Source organism: Lepisma saccharinum, chromosome 21 (assembly GCF_977018435.1).
Source record: "Lepisma saccharinum chromosome 21, izLepSacc3.1, whole genome shotgun sequence".
In the NCBI taxonomy this organism is placed as follows: domain Eukaryota; kingdom Metazoa; phylum Arthropoda; class Insecta; order Zygentoma; family Lepismatidae; genus Lepisma; species Lepisma saccharinum.
The window spans coordinates 44,398,001-44,421,727 of NC_139249.1; the positions used below are offsets into that span (position 1 = coordinate 44,398,001).

The following is a 23,727-nucleotide window of genomic DNA, read 5'->3' on the forward strand; positions in this document are numbered from 1 at the left end:
GCAAATTAGCAAACAATATACATTGCAGTCACGATTTCCGTGTAGAATCAATTAAATTTTCACCAGTTTTGAGTCTACAATTAGGATATGAACCGTACACTAACATCACAAAATACATCAATGGATCGCGGAGTCCATATTTGAATATTGGATATCCTCAGCAGGTATTTGTGTACACTGATATTATACAGTATCAACTGGTTGGAGACAGTAAAGTTCCATTATTGCGTATAGCCAGCATAGAAAATGTTAACTATGGTCGAACATACTCTGTTTGTTTCAATCCTATGCATTATTTACCATTGTCAAAATTTTGTTTCAATACAATAGAAATCCTTTTAAAGGACCATGCAGGTCGAAATTTATCATTTCAATCTGGTACAGTGAACATAACACTTCATTTTCAACGGCCATGAAACATCGACAAACAGGTCGTGGAATACCCTATTTTGCTGGTCCTGTGTACCAACAGGGGCATGGTCTTGGGGGATTTTTTCGCGGTCTTTTTAGATATGCTCTACCTATATTAAAACCTGTTGCTAAAACTGTGGGACGTCAGGTATTGCGTACCGGAATGCAAGTTGCTGGTGACATGTTGGAAAATAAACCTATCAAGGAATCAGTTCGTGTAAGAATAAAACAGGCCAAAGAAAATTTACGTGACAAAGCAGAACAAAAAATTAACCAGTTGTTATCAGGTAATGGAAAAACAAAAAGAAAAAAAACAGTCAAAAGAAAAGCTATAAAAATAGGGCCTCCTTCGCTACAGTCACACTCGGCTAAACGTCGTAGACATAGAAAGGACATATTCGATTGAGCGACCATGTCTAACATTCATCCTTGCAGTCAACCATGTTGCACAAGCGATTTTGATTTGTTTTCAGTTCCTATGACACAAACTATAATTGAGCATACAGATAATGTAGAGTATCGACCTATATCTACTTTAACTTCAGGGGGACCTGTAGAATTTCATATTCTAGGTGAAACTGGTGAATTTATTCATCCTGGATACCTTTATCTTTACGTAAAGTGTAAAATTACAAAATCTGATGGTGAGGATCTTGACGATTCAGACAATGTTGCACCTGTCAATAATTTTTTGCATTCTCTTTTCAATCAAGTTGATATTTCACTTAATGACAAACTGATCACATCGTCTTCAGGTTCATACCCCTACAGAGCATATTTTGAAACTTTATTGAATTTCTCTAATGACGCCAAAAAAACACATTTAACATCTTCGCTCTGGTTCAAAGATACACCTGGACAGTTTAACACTCTGGGAAATGGAAATAGCGGATATACATCTCGTGCACAGTTCGCTAAAAACAGTGCTACTTTTGACATGTATGGAAGAATACATGCAGATATTGTAGGATTGGACCGTGTTTTGCCCAATAAAGTGGGAATGCGCGTGAAACTTCATAGAAGTAAAGATTCCTTTTGTTTAATGAATGCTGAAAATTCGTCTTATCTTGTGCATTTAGAAGATGTGACTTTATGGGTTCGGAGAATAACTGTTTCTCCCGATATTGGAATGCAACTCAGTACTAGAATGGAGCGTGAAACAGCTAAATTACCTATCACAAGAGTGGAAACTCTTACTCACACCATTCCTCAAAATATAACTTCTTATAACATAGATAATCTATTTTTGGGTAATGTTCCAAAAGCTCTTGTTGTTGGCTTTGTTTCGAATGCTGCATACAATGGAAAAAACAACTTGAATCCATTTCATTTTGAACATTTCAACATTAACCGGCTACAGCTACAAGTCGGCTCCAAATTTTATCCCTCCACCCCTCTAACACCAAATTTTTCAAAAAATAACTACATTCAAAGCTACTATACATTGTTTTCTGGAACTGGAATGTATTATTGTAATAGTGGAAATTGTATTGCTAGAAAAGATTATCCTCTAGGCTATACCCTCTTCGCGTTTATTCTTTCGCCTACAAACTCTTTGAATGACAATACATGGGACATGGTACGTGACTCGCCTGTTACTCTCAAAATACAATTTGCAAATTCTTTGACGTCATCTGTCACATGTGTTATTTACGCACAATTTGATTCGCTATTTCAGGTGGACAAAAACAGAAATATATATCCCGACTTTACAAAATAGATTTTAGTATATTTGTGAGTGTTTGCCGGGATGAGATTTGTTATTCATTTCACTGCCTTCCAGGGCAATCAAAGTGAAATTATAGTCAAGGAGCTTGCACTTGTCAATATTGATAACTTTAGTTCGGACTCCTGGATATTTTTACCACCATTTCCGTACGGTGAATTAGAATCGACCTCTACCCAGTTAAACAATTATGCATCTCAAAATTCACATGGTCTTGAATGGAATCATGGGTATATAAAATACAATCAAATAGCCAACATACTGACATCCTACACAGAACATGCTACAGCGTTGTATGCTCATGGCATCGAGCGCTGTACCTTCCTGGGAGACCTTCTACATCGCACCATCATCAATTTAGAAGACTTGCTTTGTCCGAAGGCTTGCCTGCTTGGATTTCCAGCTGAAAATTGTTGTCATCCATCGCATAGATTCGTCGAATTTCGCTGTGCAGCAAAAGAGTGCAAAGTGTATGCCAAGTACATTCGTTGCTACGAACTAAGAGGGTACCAGTTAGGTGTCATCTCACCATATATACCAACGTCTAGTTTGAATAATATTTATTCAGATATACATACAGTTTGTTCCAGTGAAAAAACGCAAGAGCAAAAATATGTGGACTGACGACATAATTTATATTATACTTCAAGATTGTAAAACTGCTGTTCAGTTCGTTGGTGTGTATGCTGATAACCAGTTACCGGTATCAGTAAAATTTCCAGCAGGTTTAATTATTAATACAAGCACAAGTGAAAATATTGATGGTCATTGGGTTGCTGTGTACATTAACAAAAATGGAATTGGTATATATTTCGACTCCTTTGGAGAACCACCCTCCGAAAATGTAAAACGTTTTCTCAACAGAAATACTTACCGTTGGATTTGGAACAATCAACAGATTCAACATTCAGAATCAGTGTTTTGTGGTGTATTTTGTATAATGTTTCTTTACTACTCTACCAATAATTACACAATATTGGATTTTGTCAATTTGTTCAGTAAAACAAACTTTGTAATCAACGACAACATTGTTTTAAATCAACTGAAAATATTGTTATCTTAAAATATATACATTTTTGTATATATTATTTTGGTGTTGTATGTAAATATATATATAGTAGAATAATAAAAATTATACTTTATATTTTGTCTTTATGTTTTCATTTCCATATAGTGTAAATATATATACAAAAATAATAAAAATTATATTTCACATATTTGTTTTTGATTTTATACTTTAAAATATTCTTGGAATGAAACAACAAAATTCACAATTAAACTTTATTTTGCATTCATTAATATATACATAAAATTCATTTGCACAAAATGTCAACATATCTGATATTTGTTATTTCATATTGAACCAAGTAACAAGTCTTTGAACATTTCTAAAAGCACAGCCTGATTGAGAAAATGGTTCGTAGGAACTTTCCACATAACTGTCTCTCACAAATAACTTTCCAAGAAGAGAAAATTTTCAGGCCAATAAGCTCCCAACACCGTTAAAAGTTGTCACAAATAACCTCCCAACACCATTACAACCTGAACTTTACCAAAAGTTCTCATCGCTTGCTCAGTTTAGAAGTGATAACCTCCACACACACATCGCGAAAAAATAGTCCCAACTCACATTTCACTCTTTCACTTAACAATTCAACACAATTATCAAATATCGGCAGTTCATGTCGCTCTACTTGATCTTTTATATTGGTAATATCCTGACAATTATGATCATTCGAATTATTAGTACAACCATAACAAGTATCCTTAATTGATCCAACACATAATGAAATATAAGACTCGTAATATTCACGTATTTGGGTCTGATATTCACAATACATTTTAGTTATCTTAGATATGCAATCAGACAATCGTAAAAGCTCTGTCCAGGTAGTTAACATCAGTGTCATTGGTATTTCCGAATCAAAAATATCCACAAACTGAATAACTTTCTTATTGTACAATTTGCCAAAAGAAAGCATGTATTTTTCACCTAGCAACGCAGGTGACAAAACCAACTCTTCTTCACTAGATAAATAATTAGATATATTTCCCCCCAACTCCATCAGTGTACACCATTCTTCCATACACAACACAATTCCTTGACTGTTGTGGCGAGAAATACGCACACACACAGAAAAATCGTTCTCCACATCAAATCCAACAGTCGCACTCTTGAATGCAGTTTTACTCAAAGGGTAACATACCTCCAACAGGTATTGCTTCCGTGGTTTCCATGTGGAAGAGGACTGGGCACCATTTTCCTCCATGCTGGTTCCAGAGAGCTGCTTTAGCATATTTAACTGCTGCTGCACATAACTATTCCCTTGAAAATTAAGTTTTCTTTTCGCATTCCAAACCTTTCCTCCCTGTAGAGATGCAGTTGCTACAGCTGACGTTGCAGTAACTCCTCCCGAACGTGTTGTTGCAGATTTGGACACTACAGATACTTCGGCACCACCAGATCTTTGCACTCTTCTTGACTTGGCAGAACCGCTTTTCTCCATCTTGCTCTTCTCTTTCCTGCTACTTCACGATGAACACACTAACTGTACAGAACATGTGGTACTTTATATATACACCAACCCACATAACTCCCATCAACGTCATAATTTTTAATTAGCACATAACGGAACATTTTGAGCAGGAAATCTCTCTCTCTCTCTCTCTCTCTGTGTGTGTGTGTGTGTGTGTGTGTGTGTATGTGTGTGTGTGTATGTGTGTGTGTGTGTATGTGTTCTCTCTTTCTTATGTCCTCTTTCTCCCTCTCTCTCTGTCTTCCTATCTCTGTCTATCTCCGTCTATTTCTCTCTCTCCCTCTCTCTCTCTCTCTCTCTCTCTCTCTGTCTGTGTGTGTGTGTGTGTGTGTGTGTGTGTGTGTGTGTGTGTGTGTGTGTGTGTGTGTGTGTGTGTGTGTTCTCTCTTTCTCATTTCCTCTTTCTCTCTCTCTCTCTGTGTGTGTATGTGTGTATATATGTGTGTTTGTGTTTCTCTCTCTCTCTCTCTCTCTCTCTCTCTTTCTCATTCCCTTCATTCTCTTCCTCCTGTTCATTATCTATGATCTCTCACTCTCTCTATATCCACTTCTCTTTTTCTCCTGTTCATCATCTATGATCTCTCACTGTCTTTATCCTCTCTATCTCTCTATATTCCCCTCTTTTAATCTCTCACTCTCTTTATCCTCTCTATCTCTCTATATCCACTTCTCTTTTTCTCCTGTTCATCATCTATGATCTCTCACTGTCTTTATCCTCTCTATCTCTCTATATTCCCCTCTTTTATCGCTCTCTCTCTCTTTATCATCTTTCTTTGAGTAGCTTTCTTTGAGTGGCTGGTGACAATTAACTACTAACGGCATTGTGAATGTCACTTTGCATCTCAGCGGCCCCGAAAACTATGGATTCCACACTAATATCGATCGTTTTACATCTCATCACCTTCCCACCCCCACCCCTAGGGGTGCCAGGGGTGTCTTAGCCCCACAGTATTTCTTTCCATATTGCAAGTGATACGTGTATATAGTGTGGTTGAAATCCCTCCAGGCGTTCGAGAGTTATGCTGGAAGAAACATGCATACACACATACATCCATTTTTATATATTAAGATAGATAGAAGAAGAAGATAGATGCGGGCCTCCCCGATATGTAGAGGTAACATCGTCACCTTGTAATCAAGGGGTCCGAGTTTCGATACCCGGTGGAGGCACATGGCCCAGTCCCGATTAGCCTTTCTGTGTATAAAGTGAACTTAAAACAAGAAATCAGAGTTCACGCATGTACAGCCACTGAGTAACAAGCATACACCAATTAATGGTAGATGTAGAAAAGAGATTCCTGTTCTTCAATTTTATCAGATTTGTTTATTTGAAAACGCATTGACAGTCAACATTTGGCCGTACTGTTGGCAACACTGCGCTTTCACCACTCGGTTTCCCTCCTCCGTCTCTGCCGCTATGCGCGGCACTGCTCCACAGTTAGCTGGGACAGGGTGTAATTCGAGCGTCAGACCGACCTCTCTCCGGGACAGTTTTGTGTCACCCCTGACCTTTCGAGCAAATACTGTTAGTTGTATCACGTGGATTACAAGGACTAACTCGGGCCTCGCCTTGTAATCAAGACGTTCAATACCCGGTGGAGACACATAGTGGTTCGGATCCCACTTTAAAAACTGTAGGTCCAGCCCCGATTAGCTTTACTGTGCATAAAGTGGACTTAAAACAGCAAATCAAATCAGAAATCAAAACAAGGACTAACTCCACAAGGAGATCTTTCATTCTCTTAAACGGGGTTGTGCTCCCACGTGGCAACTTCTGCCACCCGCCTAATTTCATGGTCGTGCGTATTATTCTTGTATTGCTAAGAAAGGCTTATCTCTTGTACGCTTGTCTTTAAACAATGCTATCGTTTGCAGGTAAAGAGATGGTGGACTACATCGCCGACTACCTACAGAACATCAGGCAGCGAAGGGTGTATCCTGCTGTGAAGCCAGGCTACCTTAGACAGCTGATACCGGATTCAGCCCCCGTGGACCCCGAACCTTGGGAAGACATATTTGTTGACTTCGAGAGGGTCATAATGCCAGGGGTAAGTGCAAAGATAAATATTAGCAGAATATTACCCCTACGAACGTTTCTTTAAAAGTACACTTATTCATGGAAAAAGTGACCACATTGGTTTTAAAAAGGCACCCAAGCTAGAACTCCTCCTTAAAAGCAGCGCCAGTGCTGCAAACTGTTCTGTTCTTACATTTCCAACGAGTTGCAGTGAGAAGTAACTCCGTTATGGAATCACTAAGTCACCAAAAAATCTTATTTTTTTTTCCATATTTTCGCAGACAAGTCAGGTAAGGCGACAATACACAAAGCGAGAATGATTTTTCAAAATGTAAGTTGTAGAACTTTCTTGCTCTTTTTCAACAATTCCTAAAAACAGAAAATCTACTCATGGCTCTACAAGGGGCTTCATTGTTCCCCATGAGGATTCGTCACTGCAAACAACCATCATCGTTTACAAATTTCTTAGCTGTACAGCCAAGCAAAGACTCACTCATGGCAAATGCAAAACTGAAACAATATTAAGTAAAATGAGCTCATATTCAAGGAAAAGGAGTGTTGCTTGGTTTGGTGGAAGAGAACTCCTAGCGCTTCGAGTTGTCTGTTCACGACTCACCACACGGCGTCGAAATCGGATCAAAAGCTAATGTCTACTCATGTGGACAAAGGAAACGGAATTCTCTTTTCGACTTTACGCATTACAGATAGAGAGTATCTTTGAAGCTTGTGAAATGGAGACGTGCAGGGAATAGTTTAGGAAAGATGGACATTAGAAGCAAAGGAAAAGATGAAGAATTCGTCGACAACAGACTTTTTTGCAAGACTTTATGTCCACTCTTTAACTTCCACCTGAAGTGTACAAAAATGGACATCAAGTCCAGTGTTGCCAGCACGATCGGAAAAAACGTAAGTCGTACCTGAAATACAGTCCGCGTTATTGCGGCCACCAATAGCACAAGAGCACGGCAAGACTTCCAGACCATATTCGTCTCATTGGCTGTTTCGAGCGCCTGCTGTTACGCTTATTAAAGACAATCCCGTAAGAGATCAATCACATCACCAACTTCCCCCGGTAATTCAGCAGCCTAGGTGAAAGTTTTCAAGCCTGAAAATACAATAGCTCTGGCAATCAATGATCTGATGGATAAATTAGCATTTAGAACCTTCTATATATCTAATAATAATAATAATAATAACTCGTGGCGCAGCAGCCCTTGAGGTCCAGGGCCTACCTATCGACTGCCAGCCTCACTCCCACGTGCCTCAGCAGAGGTGGATGATCGTCCAGCCAGTTACGGGGTGATGTGTAGTCAGCACGACGAACTCCCAGTCGTCGCCGTAGATTTCCATGACTGGGTTACGCTATGAGCTTCCAAATATCCTCACGATGGTGGGTGACCACCGGTCCCATACACGGGTTGACATCTCAGGAGAAAAGTTTTTACGTTTCCCCCAGGAGGCTCAAACCAGAACGAGTCCCGTTAGCATCGAGCCCAAAGACCTAACCACAAAGTGATCTTCTATATGCTATCCAGTTTTCGGACAATTTTTTTTAACACAGATATGTTCAACACGTAGGCGTGGAATACATGGTTTGTCAATACGATAAAGAGAACATTGTAAACGGGAAATTACACTAGCTAAGGTAACCAGTCAGCGCATTCATAGATTATGAGGAAAAAGGTATATTTCCTGTGCTGGCGTCCATAACACGAGGGGGTAAAATTCAGGAAGATTGCGGCAATGCTGCCGAAGAAGAAGAACACTGTCTTTGATTCGAACAAATGTTCTCGGGTTTTCAGCCAGGTTTAGTCGGTGTTAGCGTCTAACGTTTCGAGTGCATACATACACCTCTACTCAAAGAAACAAGCCAATAAAAGATTTCGAGAAGAACAGGCAAATTTATGGATTGATTTCCTTAATTTTACAAAGTATGGAGTGGAAACACCCACATTCTCCACCAACGAAGAAGTTCAAGGTGCAAACATCAGCCAAGAAGGTGATTGCCTCAATTTTCTGAGACGCAAGGGTGTCCTTTTTGTGGGCTATCTACAAAGAGACCAAACCATCACTGGCACATACTACAGTGACCTAATCAAGAAATTACGTGATTCCATCAAGAAAAAGAGCGTGAGATGTTGACTCGCGGTGTGCTCCTTCACCAGGACAATGCACCTGTCCACACGTAACGCATTGCGAGGGCCGCTATCACAGATGCATTGTTCAAATTGTTGCCCCACCCATCCTATTCCCCAGATTTGGTCCTCAGTGATTTACATTTGTTCAAACATTTGAAGAATGACATTCATGGGCCAAAAATTTATAATGATTCTGAGGTGATAAGAACTGTGGACTCATGGTTGGAGGACCAGCCGGAAGATTTTTTTTGCAAGCTATCCAGGCATTGGAGCACCGATGGGTAAAGTGCATTGGAGTTGCAGGGGAGTATGTTGAAAAATAATAAAGAAATTGAAACCCTATAGCCGCTCTTTCTATGTTAGGGTCAGAGCAACCTGATCGCCCCTCGTATCTATTGTAATTGTAGTTGTATTGTAATTTTGTAATTGATATTCATTATTATTAATATTATAATTATGTACGCCGTCTGCCATTGGAGGATATACCTTTGTTGAAGGTAATAATAAATAAAAATAATAAATAAGTAAGCAAATACGCTCCACTATCAACCCACTGTCAAGAAAATCCTCTGTGGACTTTAGTTGTGTTGTCGTTATGTACAGTAAAGTTGTTCGCTTTATATCAGACCATTTTTGACGGGTACTCACCTTAAGAGATACCGCGCCACCACCACCGATCATGTTCTATTGAACCCCCAGCATTGTGGACTATCGCCCGGTATTGCAGTTTCCATTGCAGCAAGCTCCGGGAATGGAAATTCTGTCCCACTCCTCCCTGCAAGCTTTCCATAGACCATCCAGGGTGCGCGGGCGGCGATGTTGAAGACGTCGTTTCAACAGTCCAAATGCGCAAAAATCCATTGGACTGGCATCTGGGCTTTTCACAGTAATGTCTTCAAACGGAATGACACGAATTCCTAATTCCTCTGCCATTTCCTGATAAGAACGTAGTGATGTTCTGGCGGTACGACTCGAAGCCTTTTCCATATGGATCATCACCTGGTTCGCGTCCATTCCATACAATTGTGGGATGTCTCTCCGATAGATAGGTGTCAGAATGGAGTCTTGGAAGTATTTGGCATTCACTTTCACGTTTTTGTCCACCTTGCGTATCATCAACTTTCCCTCATATCCGAATCCCGTCACAACCATAAAGTCACGAGGGAAACTTTCCCTGCATTGACGAACAAAGTTGCTGCGCCTCTTGCCGTCAATGTCACGGTATGTGATCGCCCGAATGTGACCACCAGCAGTGAGATGGACATATGATTCATCCATTGCGACAACTTTCTTCTATTTGGAACCCGCCAGGTACTTTTCATACAGTTTCCTGCAGTTCGTCTTACGTTCGGCAATGTGACGTGGTAGGAGGTGGTGTACACGGCCTTTCGCACACACTTCAACCTGAGGTGCTTGCGAATTGTTTTGTTCACAGTTGACGGTGCGAGGTGAAATCTGTGGGCCATATCACGTTGAGTCGGGGGGATTTTCTTGGCACACCAATCGACGGACCCCCTTAGCACTACGGGTGACACTTTGCTTGCAGCCTTTCTCCTGGTGGTTTTCGTGGGTGAATGTTTCGCAAGCAGAGCCTGTTTTGTGTAACGGGTCACAATAGCTTTCGCAGTAGTCACCCCGAGTGTTAATCCATTCTCCCGACACTGTTTCACAAATATTTCAAAAGACAATTGAGGATATCCTTCACTGTTTAAATTATGTCATTTATTTATATCAACACAACAGGCGAACACCCAATTATAGTGTTCCATATTTTCTGACAAACATGAAGTATGCCAAACCTAAAGTACATTGTAAATGTACACAAAAGAAATTATAGTTACTAAAAACAAATACATTAAAATAATAATACAAGTATGATTGAATGAGTAACATAAAATTTCAGACGTAACTATCCAACACAAGAATTGCTTACATGAACACAAAATTTCAAATATTGCAATGTACAAATAATATTTTTACACTCTATGTTTCAGAGCTGAACCACCACGAACAATACAAAATATAAAGAGATACTTACATAATGCATTAAAATTTACATGAAATATGAAATTGATATAAACACAGTAAAATTCAAGGATGGAAGATATAACATAATCTAGGGGCTTGTCTTTATTACATTTTGAACTATAGTGAATTGAAATAAAAATTCATTTTAGAACTGAGGTCCTCATTTGTTCTGAGTATTTGAATGAGTTGATATTTAAAACAAAACATTCGATAAATTATTAATTAATATTAGCATAATTTTACAATCCCTTTTTATTAATTTATAAATCTAACAGCAACAATTTACAATAATATTTATTTATTTTATTTATAAACTACGAAAGAAATATAGATTTATAAAAGATACGTGCATATTTACATGGTTGACATTTATTCGTCCATCGTTTGAATAGCTTTTTTGAATGTCCCAATAGCCATGTGAAATATAGCTAATTTTGGTTCCCTTTCGGAACATCTGTTGTGCAGTTCACACATTCTCCTCATAGGTGATTGACTTAGGATGTTCGATCTTCTGTTACTACCTTATCAAGATGATTTGCTTATTCCCGGGAAAGGAATGCAACATTGGAAGCTGCTGTGAATGCACACAGGCTAATATGCACGTGTTTTACACATATCATTACTTGAAACATGAACAGACCACTAATTAACATATGATAATAAATTTACTATCAAACATCTCAACTTACAACTTCCATAATGAACACCGCCATTTTTCAACAAAACATAAACAAAAACATAACGATAATTTACACTTAACAGTATACCACTTTAAACTAGGTCCAGTTCCGATTAGCCTATCTGTGCATAAGGTGGACTTAAAGGAAAAAAATGTCGAGTGCCTTCGTATTTCTAGAAAGGAGGTGTGGAAGTTGTACTATACAGTATACTATGCTCTTCCATTTCTTCATTTGCTTCTGTCTTTCTCTATGCTTTTCATCCTTATGGGCAGGCAACCTGCAATACGTTAATGTGTATGATTGCATACGATTTAAGGATATGACTTCCGTAGAACGATATCCCACTACGATCCTTCTAGCCTCGGCACTTTCGCCCTCACAAATACGATTTTCTGTGCTGGCTGAAACTCCTCATTTCTTCGCTAGAGACGCTGGTGCTGAACTGACTTTGCGTGCACCTGTGTGCATTTATGCTGGTAGTGAGTGAATGTTTAATTGTTGTCTTAATGTATTTTCGATGTTACGCTTAATATTGTTACAAAGTGACAAAGTTAAACCTCTATTAATACATGTTAAAACAAGAACATCCATAAATATAAGCTATTATAAACAGTAGTTCTAAAGTAGTGGCGAAACGATGCAAAGTGCATCCATGCTATTATCAGAAAAGAATAGTCCTGTTAACCTAGGATTTATTTCTTAAATCTCAAGCCTCTCAATCGTAAAGTTCCCCCGATGGCGCAGTGGTAGCGTCGTTGCCTTGTAATCAAAGATTCCCGGGTTCGATCCCGGTGGAGGCAGATAGTGGTTCGGATCCCACTTTAAACTGTAGGTCCAGTCCCGATTAGCCTTACTGTGCACAAATTTGACTTAAATCACCAACTCAATCAATCAATTAATCGTAAAGTTCACCTCCTTTAAGAAGCGTCTTGGTAGAAGCAGACCAGTCGGATATCAGCGTCATTGGGTGAGTAGCAAAAATTGTAAGTTCTTGGAATAACATGCAAACTGGTCGAGTGACGAGGCTGGAAGAATCGTATCGGGTTATGGTAGAAGAAACAAGCCTTTACCGCAGCTAGCAGGCCCTATGTCGGAGTGGTTAACACATCGCGCTACGACGTCAGGGGTCCCGGGTTCGAATTCCAGCCTGAGCATGGATGTTTGTGAGTGTCCATTCATCAATTTCATCATTCATCCCATCTTAGCAAATTACCCGAAAGTAGCACAAAAGCGAAATAAAATAAAGTAAATCAATCAATCAATCAATCTTTACCACAGCTGTGGGTGCAATTCTGCAAAATCTGTTGAATATTTACTGCAGTCGTACCAAGAAGAGATACGCCGCGGCCAACTCGCGAACCAAAGTGGACAGTCTCTTGTTTGTTCCTCTCGCAGTCAAGTAGCGGTAAAAAGGGAGTTCTGCAACAGAAAGTAGCGCTTTTTTTGCAGCCTTAACGGAAAATATCGTAAGGCAAACGCGAAAGTGGCGGCTCAAGGTTGCCAACCTACTGGGCTCTTGGCATAGCCTTTTACGATGGGGGTTCACCAAGGAAGCATGCTATAGATCAGTATTCTAAAAAAAAAACCAGAGGAGAAGAAGAGGAGGAATAGTTGTTGATTTAGCGTTTTAAGTCCATTTTGTAGTAGGGCCAAATAGGGAGTTCTGCGCCCGAAAGTGCGGCTCGGTGAGGCTCGCCAACCTTAAGTGGGGTTCAGTGTTGCCAACCCTCCCCAAGAAAATTTCACCATGTGATATTTTACAGACGAAGCTAACCTACCAATAGGAGTTGGCAACACTGACTATTAGAGTCTTGGAAAAACGTCTTAAGACAAATATCTTAATCTTTAAGAAAGTCGACTTCCGGTGTGTCAATTCCGGTCTGTCAAGAAAATTTTCTTGAGACAAATATCTTAAGACGTTTTTCCAAGACATTGATTTTCTCGGCTCCTAATTGAGCTAGGATGACGATTTTAGGTTTGTTGGATAGGATTCGACGAGAACTATTCGACTGGCAAATAAAATCGATTCTATCTCCCCCTCTATTTTTTTCTAGCATACTGATCTATTGCGTGCTGACCAAACCTCTTGGGAGGCAGGGGGGCTCTTGTAACGCCACGTATGTATGTAATGTGATTTGTGAGGGGGCCAAAATTTTGAACTTACGGCTGGAAAATGTTTCTATAAAATAACAATGCCTCTGAACCTGTTTGGCTTCAGGAAGCAAGCTATGGAAGTGTCCGTCCAGCCCACGTCGTCGTCGTCGTCGAGCTTCGACGAACTCCTGCCTTCCATGCTATCTAAACTTAACGGTCTGTTAATTATACACTTGAATAGCATCCTGACCCAGTACAACGAGGATGTGGCCAAAACTTTCTATGTATTCAACAACAACTTAAATTATTACCAGTTCCCCATCTCCGGCAAACTTAAGTTCGACATGAATCCCGAGAACAAAGGGGAGGCCAAGGTTTCCTCTGGCAAGAACATCTATCGCATCAAGCACGATAGGATGGATGTGACTACAACGTGCGACGTGTCTGCTGGCGATCACCTGTACGTGGAGCTCTTGGACGACTACGACAAACTCATCCCTCTTTTCATAGAAATGCGAATCACCTACTCTATAATAAATAACCACAGTGGCAACAATGCCTAACGATATTTTCGGTCACACCAAGCGCGATGATCAAAAGCGACGAGCTTCTCATGCTCGACGTCAGGGTCAAGAAGCTGCGAAGCGACCTGCAGGCCCTGCAGTCCACGCTCAACTCCAGCCTCCAGTCAGAGATAGCCAGCCTGCAGTCTCAGTGCCTGGACCCCGTACTCAAAATTGACGCCGAGCTTAAATCGCTGTTGCAAAAGCACACCGACCTCGCGTCAATAGACAACTTCGACAACTTGGCACTGAGTGTAGCAAGCTCCAAAACGAACTTGTGAAGCTGCAGCAAATGCAGACCTCCGACGTGGAACAGCTGAAGCGACACTTGCAGGATCAAACAAGCACCATCCAGACTGAACTGCAAAACATTATCCAGAGCATCAAAACTCAAGATGACTACGATCGCGTGAATGCCAGTATTGCCAAATTGCACGAACAGTTTCAATCGTTCGAAATTCTTACGTTGGAAAGTATCAAGGCTGAGCTTCAAACGGACGCTTTGCATGCAGCCATCAACGAAGTCAAAACAAAACTCCAAACGCTACAGGACTTTATCGACAATCTACCTTCGTCCAGCGAGCTCAATGCTATTGCCCGTAGCGTGGCCAACATCAAGCTCCAGCTCGAGACCTACGAGGATTTCGGGAAGCTGCAAGGCACCATAGCCCATATTGAGGATGCTCTCGCCGTCATCAAAAATGATCTGGAAAACGTACATGAAGCATTGGAATTCAAACTGCCTGGCATCAGGGATACTCTGGCCAGCGTCCAACAGCAGATCACCAATTTGGAAAATCTAAACACCGAATCAGAGTTGTCGCATTTTCATCACTTGATCGACAACATACAGGCAAAGTTGGAAACTTTGCAACAATCCACCCCCACCCAGGACGACATGACACAATTACAAGAAGGCATACGTGCTGCTGCTGCTGCCTCGGAGTTGGATGCTGTGAAAAAATCTCTGGAATTACTTCAGAACACAGTTGCTACCATGCATACCTCGCAGGAACTGAAAAGTGTGAAGCGGGCTCTGAACCGAATACTCAAATCGGACGACATCAAAAACATCCAAACCGAAATTGCGACGCTTCGGGATGCTGTTGCCACCCTGCCTACCAACCAGAATGTCGGCGAGCTACATGCTTTGTTTGCGGAAATTAGGACTCAGGTCCACAACCTTGCAGCTCTTAACTCCAAGTTGACACTTGTGGAGAGCCTGCAGAAAATTATCGCCAACGTAAAAGAGCAAATTGGTAGCATGGAAGCAGGCCAGGAATCTGCCATAGCTAATTTCAGTACCCAGCTGCGCGAGTTAAACGAAAAATTCAAGAGACTTGTTGTCGACGTGAAGATCAAGCCCGATTACGACACTGTTGTTCGTGCTATCTAGGAACACCTGGAATTGGTAAACGGTATATTGGAGGATGTGGAGAGCGAAGTTCGAGCCAACGTAAGCACCTTGAACGCCAGCATTGACAATCTCAAATCCACTGTTGTCATCGAACTGTACAGCATTCCAAACAGGGAATTTTCCTCGCTCTTCCATCCGGGCGCCAAACTCTACATGCTGACCCCTGCCAAAGCCTATCACCAGTTTTTCCTTGTTGGCACACTTCAGTTCGTCAAGGTTTCTTATTGGGCTTTGCCTCATGCAACCCACTACCCAACCATGACCGTAACGAACATTGGGGACGAGCCTAAAATAAGAGGAGTGGAGTTGGTAGATTTCACCCACCCCGAAAGTCGCGAGAGTGCCTATGCCGAAGATGCAACTCAAATTATCGAAATAGAAATAGGTGATAAGCTGTACATAGAAAACCCGGCATTGTCTGCGGCCAGAAATCCCATCCAAGCTATATTCTTATTTTCGCGCAATGTCTAGGCAGGCTATTGTGAACGAGCTGCACAAACCTGCACGGCGAAACTACAAACGACTGGCGGTAGTGACCAAAGGCATAGACTACTTGTGGGGAGCTGACCTTGTGAAAATGAGTAGTGGCAATCTAAAAAATTTACATAAAATCAACAAAGGATACAAGTATCTTCTCACTGTTATAGACACATTTTCAAAATTTGCGTGGGCTTTACCCCTCAAGGCAAAAACAGGAACCTGTGTAGTGGAAGCATTCAAAACTATTTTCGATGAAAGTGGCAGGCGACCTCGATTTCTTCACACAGACAACGGAAAAGAATTCTACAACTCTGTCTTTCGACAATTTATTCAAAAACGAAATATTCAACATTACTCCACTTTTAGTCACATCAAAGCCAGCATAGTAGAACGTTTCAACCGAACTCTCAAAACACGGATATGGAAACAGTTCACGCTTCAGGGGAATTACAAGTGGCTCGACATGCTTCCGGAACTCGTTAACAGCTATAATCACAGTTTGCATCACACGATAAACATGAAACCGGCTGACGTCAACAAATCTGACGATGGGCGTTTAATTTCTACGGTTTATTGTCCAATGTACAAATTTACAAGCAAGAAACCGAAATACAAAATTGGAGATCAGGTGAGAATCAGTAAAGTTAAGCGTGCGTTCGAAAAAGGCTTCACAAAAAATTGGAGTACGGAACTTTTCACCGTAGTTCGAGTCTTACCTGGAAACCGTCACACGTAAATAATAAAAGATAATCGCGACGAAATTCTGAAAGGAAGATTTTACGAAGAGGAACTTTCTAAACCAAATACCCCGACACGTATCTTATTGAAAAAGTATTACGTAGAAAAGGTGACAAACTGGGTGTGAAATGGCTGGGACTCGAGGAAAAAAGTTGGATAGACGCAAAAGAGGTGATTGTGTAACGGGTGCTTGGGATGTGGTGAGGCGACTGCCAGATTTTCCATCGGAAAGACAGGATAGGAAAAATGGCGAGCTTCTACCCGACAACATTCGCAGTCTTATTGTTGGACCTTCTGGATGTGGAAAAGCAACGTTGCTTATTGATAATTTTCTTCTTGCACCCAACTGGTTAAACTGGAAGAACAGGCACCTGTATGTTTTCTTAAAAATTTGGAGCAATCGAAGTATCGCCAGCTGTCGAAACTTTACGAGGGACTAGGCATAGCTATATTTGCTTCTGAAGTGATACCACTAGACTGCTGTCTCGAAAATTCGGTGGTGGTTTTTGACGATGTGATCCTGGAGAACCAGAACGAAATTCGCAATTTTTTTACTCAGGGTCGGCACAGAGGCATGGACTGCTTCTACCTTGCTCAAACTCTTTCCAAAATCCCCAAGCAGCTACTCCGAGACAATGGTAATTTCATTTGTTTGTTTCGTCAAGACTACACCAATTTAAAACACGCTTACGATGATTATGTAGGTGGGGACATAAACTACAATCAGTTTTCCAACTTTTGCTCTTCATGCTGGAACCAAGATGATTTCGGATTTGTCACAATAGACATGACGAGCAAACCCAATAACGGAAAATACAGAAACAAAATTAATAATTTTCTAAACGTTGTAACGTTACAAGAAACGTCTTGATCTATTATAAATAACTACATACAACAAAAATGAAACGCAAACTTGCAGACGACAACCTGAAGCTGCGTAGCTACCTGGCAAAACGGTTTAAGGGGTGGAAATCCGAGAATCGCGGAATTTAAGAAGAGAAAAAGCGTCAGGACCAGCCTATCATCGATGCCATCAGTGGACTTGACAAAGAAATCAAAGATGTGACCGAGCAAAACAAAGAGTTAATCAACGAGCTTGTGCCACTTACTGCTCAAAATTATACCATACCCACACCGATATCCAGCATTCACACTACTCCGTTCGAACTTGCTCCGGCTCCGAAACGTCAGGCCCTAGGCAGTACCTCTTCGGACAAGCTAGTCGAGCTGGGTCCGTTGGCGAGGGATTACCTAAGCACCGGGAAATTCGAAAAAGACGAGGTATTCGGATTGTACCCAATCATAGAACCCAACGAGGGTGTGATTTGGAAGATTGAAAAGTCAAAAGTCACGTTCGAGGGTGACGACGTGAAAGTTAATTTGGGCGAGAAGAACAGCTGGACCAGGTATCCTGGCACCGTGGGACTGTGGGAACTCATCACCAAAAAGCAACCTAAAGATTATACAGACGAGGATTACCAAAGTTACACAGAAATTTTGATCATGACGGACGCCCTGTACCAAAACAACGACGCGACACAGAATCGCGTGAAATCTAGCAGTGGAGAAAAGTACAGGAACCTCATCAAGCCCATATGGACCCAGCTAAAGACTGGCAGCGCGCGGTGTCAAACTCTACAATACCCTACCTAAAGAGTTTGTTTGGGTAGACGACGTAAGGAAGCTTGTAGATCGATTGCTGGTTATCGCAGGCGAAGAAAATGCAGGCAATCGCAACTTCCACAACGAGAAGGTGGGCGTCAAGGACATGATTAGCACCAAGCTTAGCAACTTCATTGTCAACGACAGCAAAGGTATAGGTTACCTCATCAAAATCATCAATACCCTGCCTCCGAAATTCTGGAATGTATCCGAGGGTCGAGGTCTCGTGAACGATATTATCAACCAGCTACCCTTCGAGATGCACCTACTGAGTTACCAGTACTGCGGTCCGGGTACCAAACTCGAACAGCGACTGGAAAAAGGAGACAAGGGAGTGAATCCACTGGACGCAGCATGCAAGGATCATGACATTGCTTACAATACTCACACAGATCTCGACGCACGTCACGATGCCGACAGGAAGTTGGAGCATGCTGCTTTCGGGAGACTCGTCAGCAGAGATGCCTCGCTAGGTGAACGGGTTGCTGCATTGGATACGACCATCGCCATGAACACAAAACAAAAATTGGGGTGAGGGCTGTATATAAATAACACCCTGTGAAAAAAAAGCAACTTTGTATAACCAACCTATTAAGGGGCAAAGCCTTACCTTTTCACGATATATATAAATAACATACTATCACCATGAAGCCCAAAGGTGTCGTTTACCAACTACCCTACGCAAACCTCAAATCTCTCGGAGCTCTTGACGGATTGCTCACCAAAAAGCAGCGCGAGAAGAAACATTCCTGCTTGGCAAAAGGTCATGGAATGAAATTGCTGCTTAGCATTCCTCAGTTGAGGAGGTTACAAGGTTCGCGAAAGCAGCAGCAGAAGACTGGAGGTTTCATATTCAGCATCCCGGCTATCTTGGCAGCATTGGGCACTGTAGGCAGCTTGGCAGGAGGCAGTGCCGCCATTGCCAAGACCGTCATCGATGCAAGAAAGAATAAAGCCGAGTTGGAAGAGCAGAAACGCCATAACCTGGCTATGGAGAAAAAGGGGAAAGGTGTGACCAAAAAGCGAAAAACAACCTCGAAGCTTTGAAAAAGTTTCAAAAAAAAGAAGAGCCCCTGTCCAACTTCGATATTGAATCTTTGATCGAATCGTTGCGGGTCAAGCACTTCAGGGGCGTTTTCATGTCTGATTCTCTACCTTCTGTTGTGAAGAAACAAGAGTGTGGCGTGGTTAACCTAGACAGTTACGAAAATCTAGGTACACATTGGATATGCTACCTCAAAGCCAACAACAACAACAAAGCATTTGTATTCGATTCATTCGGAGGCACGCCACCTGCTGGGTTGGTAAAGTATCTCAGTGTTGCCAACCTCTACTACAATGACGAACGCATTCAGGGTTTCAGCGATGTGAACTGTGGCCATCTCTGCGTTTCCATGCTTGTCTTCCTCTCGCAATTAAATAACCCAACAATCGAGGATTTCCAGAAAGCATTGTGGCACCTAAAGCACTATTGGAGTATTCCATCTCACAAGCGAGACTTCGCTTCTGAAACTCACATTGCATGACGATATCATCTATCCTAAATCTATTGCTCTCCGTGCATTCTACAGCATGTACCTGATACCTAACGTGACGGTACACAACAATACCATCAAAATTGGCAGCGAGAAAATTACCATCACCCCTGGCCATTACAACCTGTCTACCTTGCAGGCTCAATTACCAAGAAGTGTACTGCTGTCGCAAAATTCTGTAACTCACAGGGTGGAACTGGTGTCTGCTACGGAAACCGTAGACCTGGGTACCATCGGAGAGCTTTTGGGATTCGAGAACAACACAAAGCTCGAACCTGGCATCAAGCACATTGGTGCTAACATTCCTAAATTTTTAGCCATCGAGACTCTGAATATACATTGCAATGTGGCAGAAGGTATGATCACCAAATCCTCGGACGGCATCCCAGGGAGTTACAAGCAAACAGGTATTATCGCTACGTTCAAACCAAACTCTGAGTTCATGGAGCCAATTATCTACACACCCTCCCCAGTCCCCACCGATATACTTTCCTGTATCTCGTAATCGCATAGACAACATAGAATTGGCAATTACCAACGAGAAGGGGGAGGTGGTTGATTTTGCAGGAGCCACGACCACTGCCGTCGTGGAGATTAACATATAATAAATAACCATCATGGAGCAAATCGAAAGTTACGAGTTGCAGTCCTTCCCTCCCAATCGTCGCACGTTTGCCAACCTCAACGAAGCGAATAGAGAGATAGAATACGACGTGGACGTCGGGGATGGATTCATTCAACCTCACAGAGCCGATTTGTATATCAAGTTTGATGTTGTGAAGAGAGACAACAGCGAAGCATTCCCCACCATCGCAAACCTAAGACTCGTAGATAATTTTGTGCCGTACTTATTCTCGCAGGTGGAAGTTAGAAAGCATGACACCGTAATCGATAGGGTTGACTACACCGGGATTACCTCTACAGCTGTGGGAACATTGAAACTCTCCAAGACCGATGCAACATACTACCAGGCAGGGGGAATCGAAGCAGGTACAAAAATCATAACTCAAAGTCACACAGTACTGTTTCCCATGCGCCTGCTTCCTGGCTTCTTCTCCGACTACACAGAGATTATGTGGAAGGGTGGTTTGCGCGTCACTTTTCGCAGAAGCGCAAACGACAATAATGCGCTGATGCGTTACAGCACCTTGAGTGCAGACGGTTCGGCAGTTCCCAATACACTACCTGATCCTGCCAAGTACATCATCCAGTCCATGGAGCTGCGCATGCCCGTAGTGGAATACGAAACTAACTACGCTCTCAAGTACAAAGCAGACATTTTGAAGAATCCCCAAGTACCCATCCAATTTTACGGTTACCAGTGCGTGCAGAAACCTGCTTCCGGCAACCATTTTGAATTTGACGTGACCACACAGTTTAACAGCATCCGGTACGATATGCCAGAGTTTGTGGTCGTGCTCTTCCAGACGGCGGAGGACAAGAACCAAGAAAAAGATTCGAGCCAGTTCGACAATTGCAAGATCAAAAACATCTACCTCAAAAATGCTAGGAACGAGATATTCCCGCGTGAGAACTACAACCTGAACATTGCAAACGACGACTATCTGAAATTGTACGAGGCATACACAGCTTACAAGAGGGAGGGTGACCTCCGGCAACGTGGACGTGTACTACAACCCCAATGAGTTCATAGCCCGCAGACCCATCTTCGTCATCAACACATCTAAGAGAAAGCAGGTGGTTGTTAACGATCGCACCAACATCAAGATTGTCTGTGAGTTCCACAATGCCTTGTCTGCCGATACTCTGTGCAGCGTCATCCTTATTGCAGAGAAAACTTTTGTGTATGATGTCAGGAACGAGCGAGTAACAGAGCAGTTTTAAATATGCATAGGAAATAACAACAAATAAAAAAAACATGCTTGAGCGCACAAAGGAACTTCCCCTTTGGCCCTGCACATGCCCCCAAATTTTTCGTCCCGTAGGACACGGCGGGAGTTAGTTCCGTAAAAAAATATACATACTATATATTTACAGATATTGTTAATTTTTTGTATTCTTTTGTGTAGGTTAACAAAAAATTCTGTTGATTGAATATAAAGCATGTATTACAAAAAATACTGTGAAATTAATATTTTGAAAAAATATCCAACCTTCACCCTCTCGTTTTTGCATTCGAGGGCAAAAAAACCCACTAGTAAATCAAATTTCTTTTTTTATTATTTTGAGCACACAGAGCAAGTTTTACCTGTTTTCAGGCGATAGTGGCCCCACAGCAGGGTATGAATCCCACATTCGGGAACACATCTCTTGTCGTCTCGTGCATCCAGAGCAATTTTCCTGACGGTGTTGGTTGTAAGTATATGTTTAATACTCTGGATGCGATACTCTTTTCGCAGAATCGCCTTTTTGGTTTCGAGGCACTCGACGTAGTCTTCAAACTTGAGTTTTCTCTGAACCACCTGCTTGCCTATGCCTTTAGCTTTTTTGGTCACAGAACTCTCAGCTTGAATTGCATATGCTTTGGCACGAAGACCAGCTAACTCTAATATAATATCCCCATCTTTTTCATCCTTTAGTTTGCCAGGTACTTTTTTGTTTCGAGCCAGGATTCCATATCGATTTGGTTGGGGATAGCTCGACGTGTCAAACAAGTTAACGAGAGCTGGAATCGTAGCGATATCTTTACATGCGTTAGCAGTGTGGGCGTGATATACCAGACTGTCCGTATCTGTGTAGAGAAGATTGATGTTGTTACCATAGTGCAAGCGTAGTATATCATAATATATCTCGAACATTTGCAGCTTGCTTAACTCTAACACTGTGGCACCAACATAGACTGGTTTGTTGAGCTTTACCTCACCACGATTCATGTGTACCAAAGCAAGCTGTTCGTTGTAGATTGTTCGAGATTTAAACAGTGGGCTTGCAACAAGTTTGTGACAACGGTCGACGCTAGTAAGCAACCTTATGTCTTCACGATTTCGCGTGTTTTTCATTGTTTTTTCAAAGCGCGGGTCCTTAGCCTTCAGGTTGCACCCGTTACACCAAGAATCAATATAGTTTCCGGTGAAGTGATCGTGGTGTCGAACTTTCTTTTTTTCCTACTATCAATAAATTTTTCGTTACAAATTGGACAGTGTGTAGCCTCATCGTGTTTACGCTTTTCTTCGGGAGTTAAGTCTCGCATAGCTACAGGATCTAACAACACTTCTCGTATCTCGTTCACTTCTACAATCATCCTCTCCAGAAAATGTTTGACTGCATCGGGACCGCGATATACATATGGCTCAGGGGCAATTATTTGATTTCGTCGCACCACAACATAGGCAAAACTGGAGACCTTGTGAATTTGACAAGGCGTGGTAGAAGAAACTTCTGGGTTGGGTTTACAAGTGGACAGCGGTTCAAGGAAGGCCTCTAAATCTGCAATGATAATAGCAGGGTGCTCTCCCATAGCACTATGCGCCCGAAATTGCTCCACAGTACCAGGCTCGGATAAGACTGCAACCCCAGGCCTGCTGTCGTTACAATAGCGCATGTGGTGTGCAAGCTTCTTGGCAGCAATGTCGGGACCTTGAATGTGTTGGTAATCTTGTGGTTTTTGATTATCGAACGTGGACAAGCACCTGCGACAGACTTCTATGCAACCATGATGTTTGCTTTTTTCACCTGAAACTAACCGGGAGAGAGAGCGAATAAGCGTGTAATGGTAGCAAGTCTCGTTCTTGATAAGTAACA

The 23,727-nt window shown here is 41.8% G+C and overlaps 1 protein-coding gene across 1 annotated transcript in view; it reads left to right on the forward strand.

Annotated features, from left to right (window-relative positions):
* The window catches only part of LOC146004155 (histidine decarboxylase-like), a 155,622-nt gene that overhangs the window by 38,212 nt on the left and 93,683 nt on the right, over positions 1 to 23,727 (forward strand). The window contains exon 2 of the mRNA XM_083142821.1: positions 6,549 to 6,721. Coding sequence (XP_082998947.1) covers positions 6,549 to 6,721 — 173 coding nt within the window. The remainder of the gene's footprint in view (positions 1 to 6,548; positions 6,722 to 23,727) is intronic.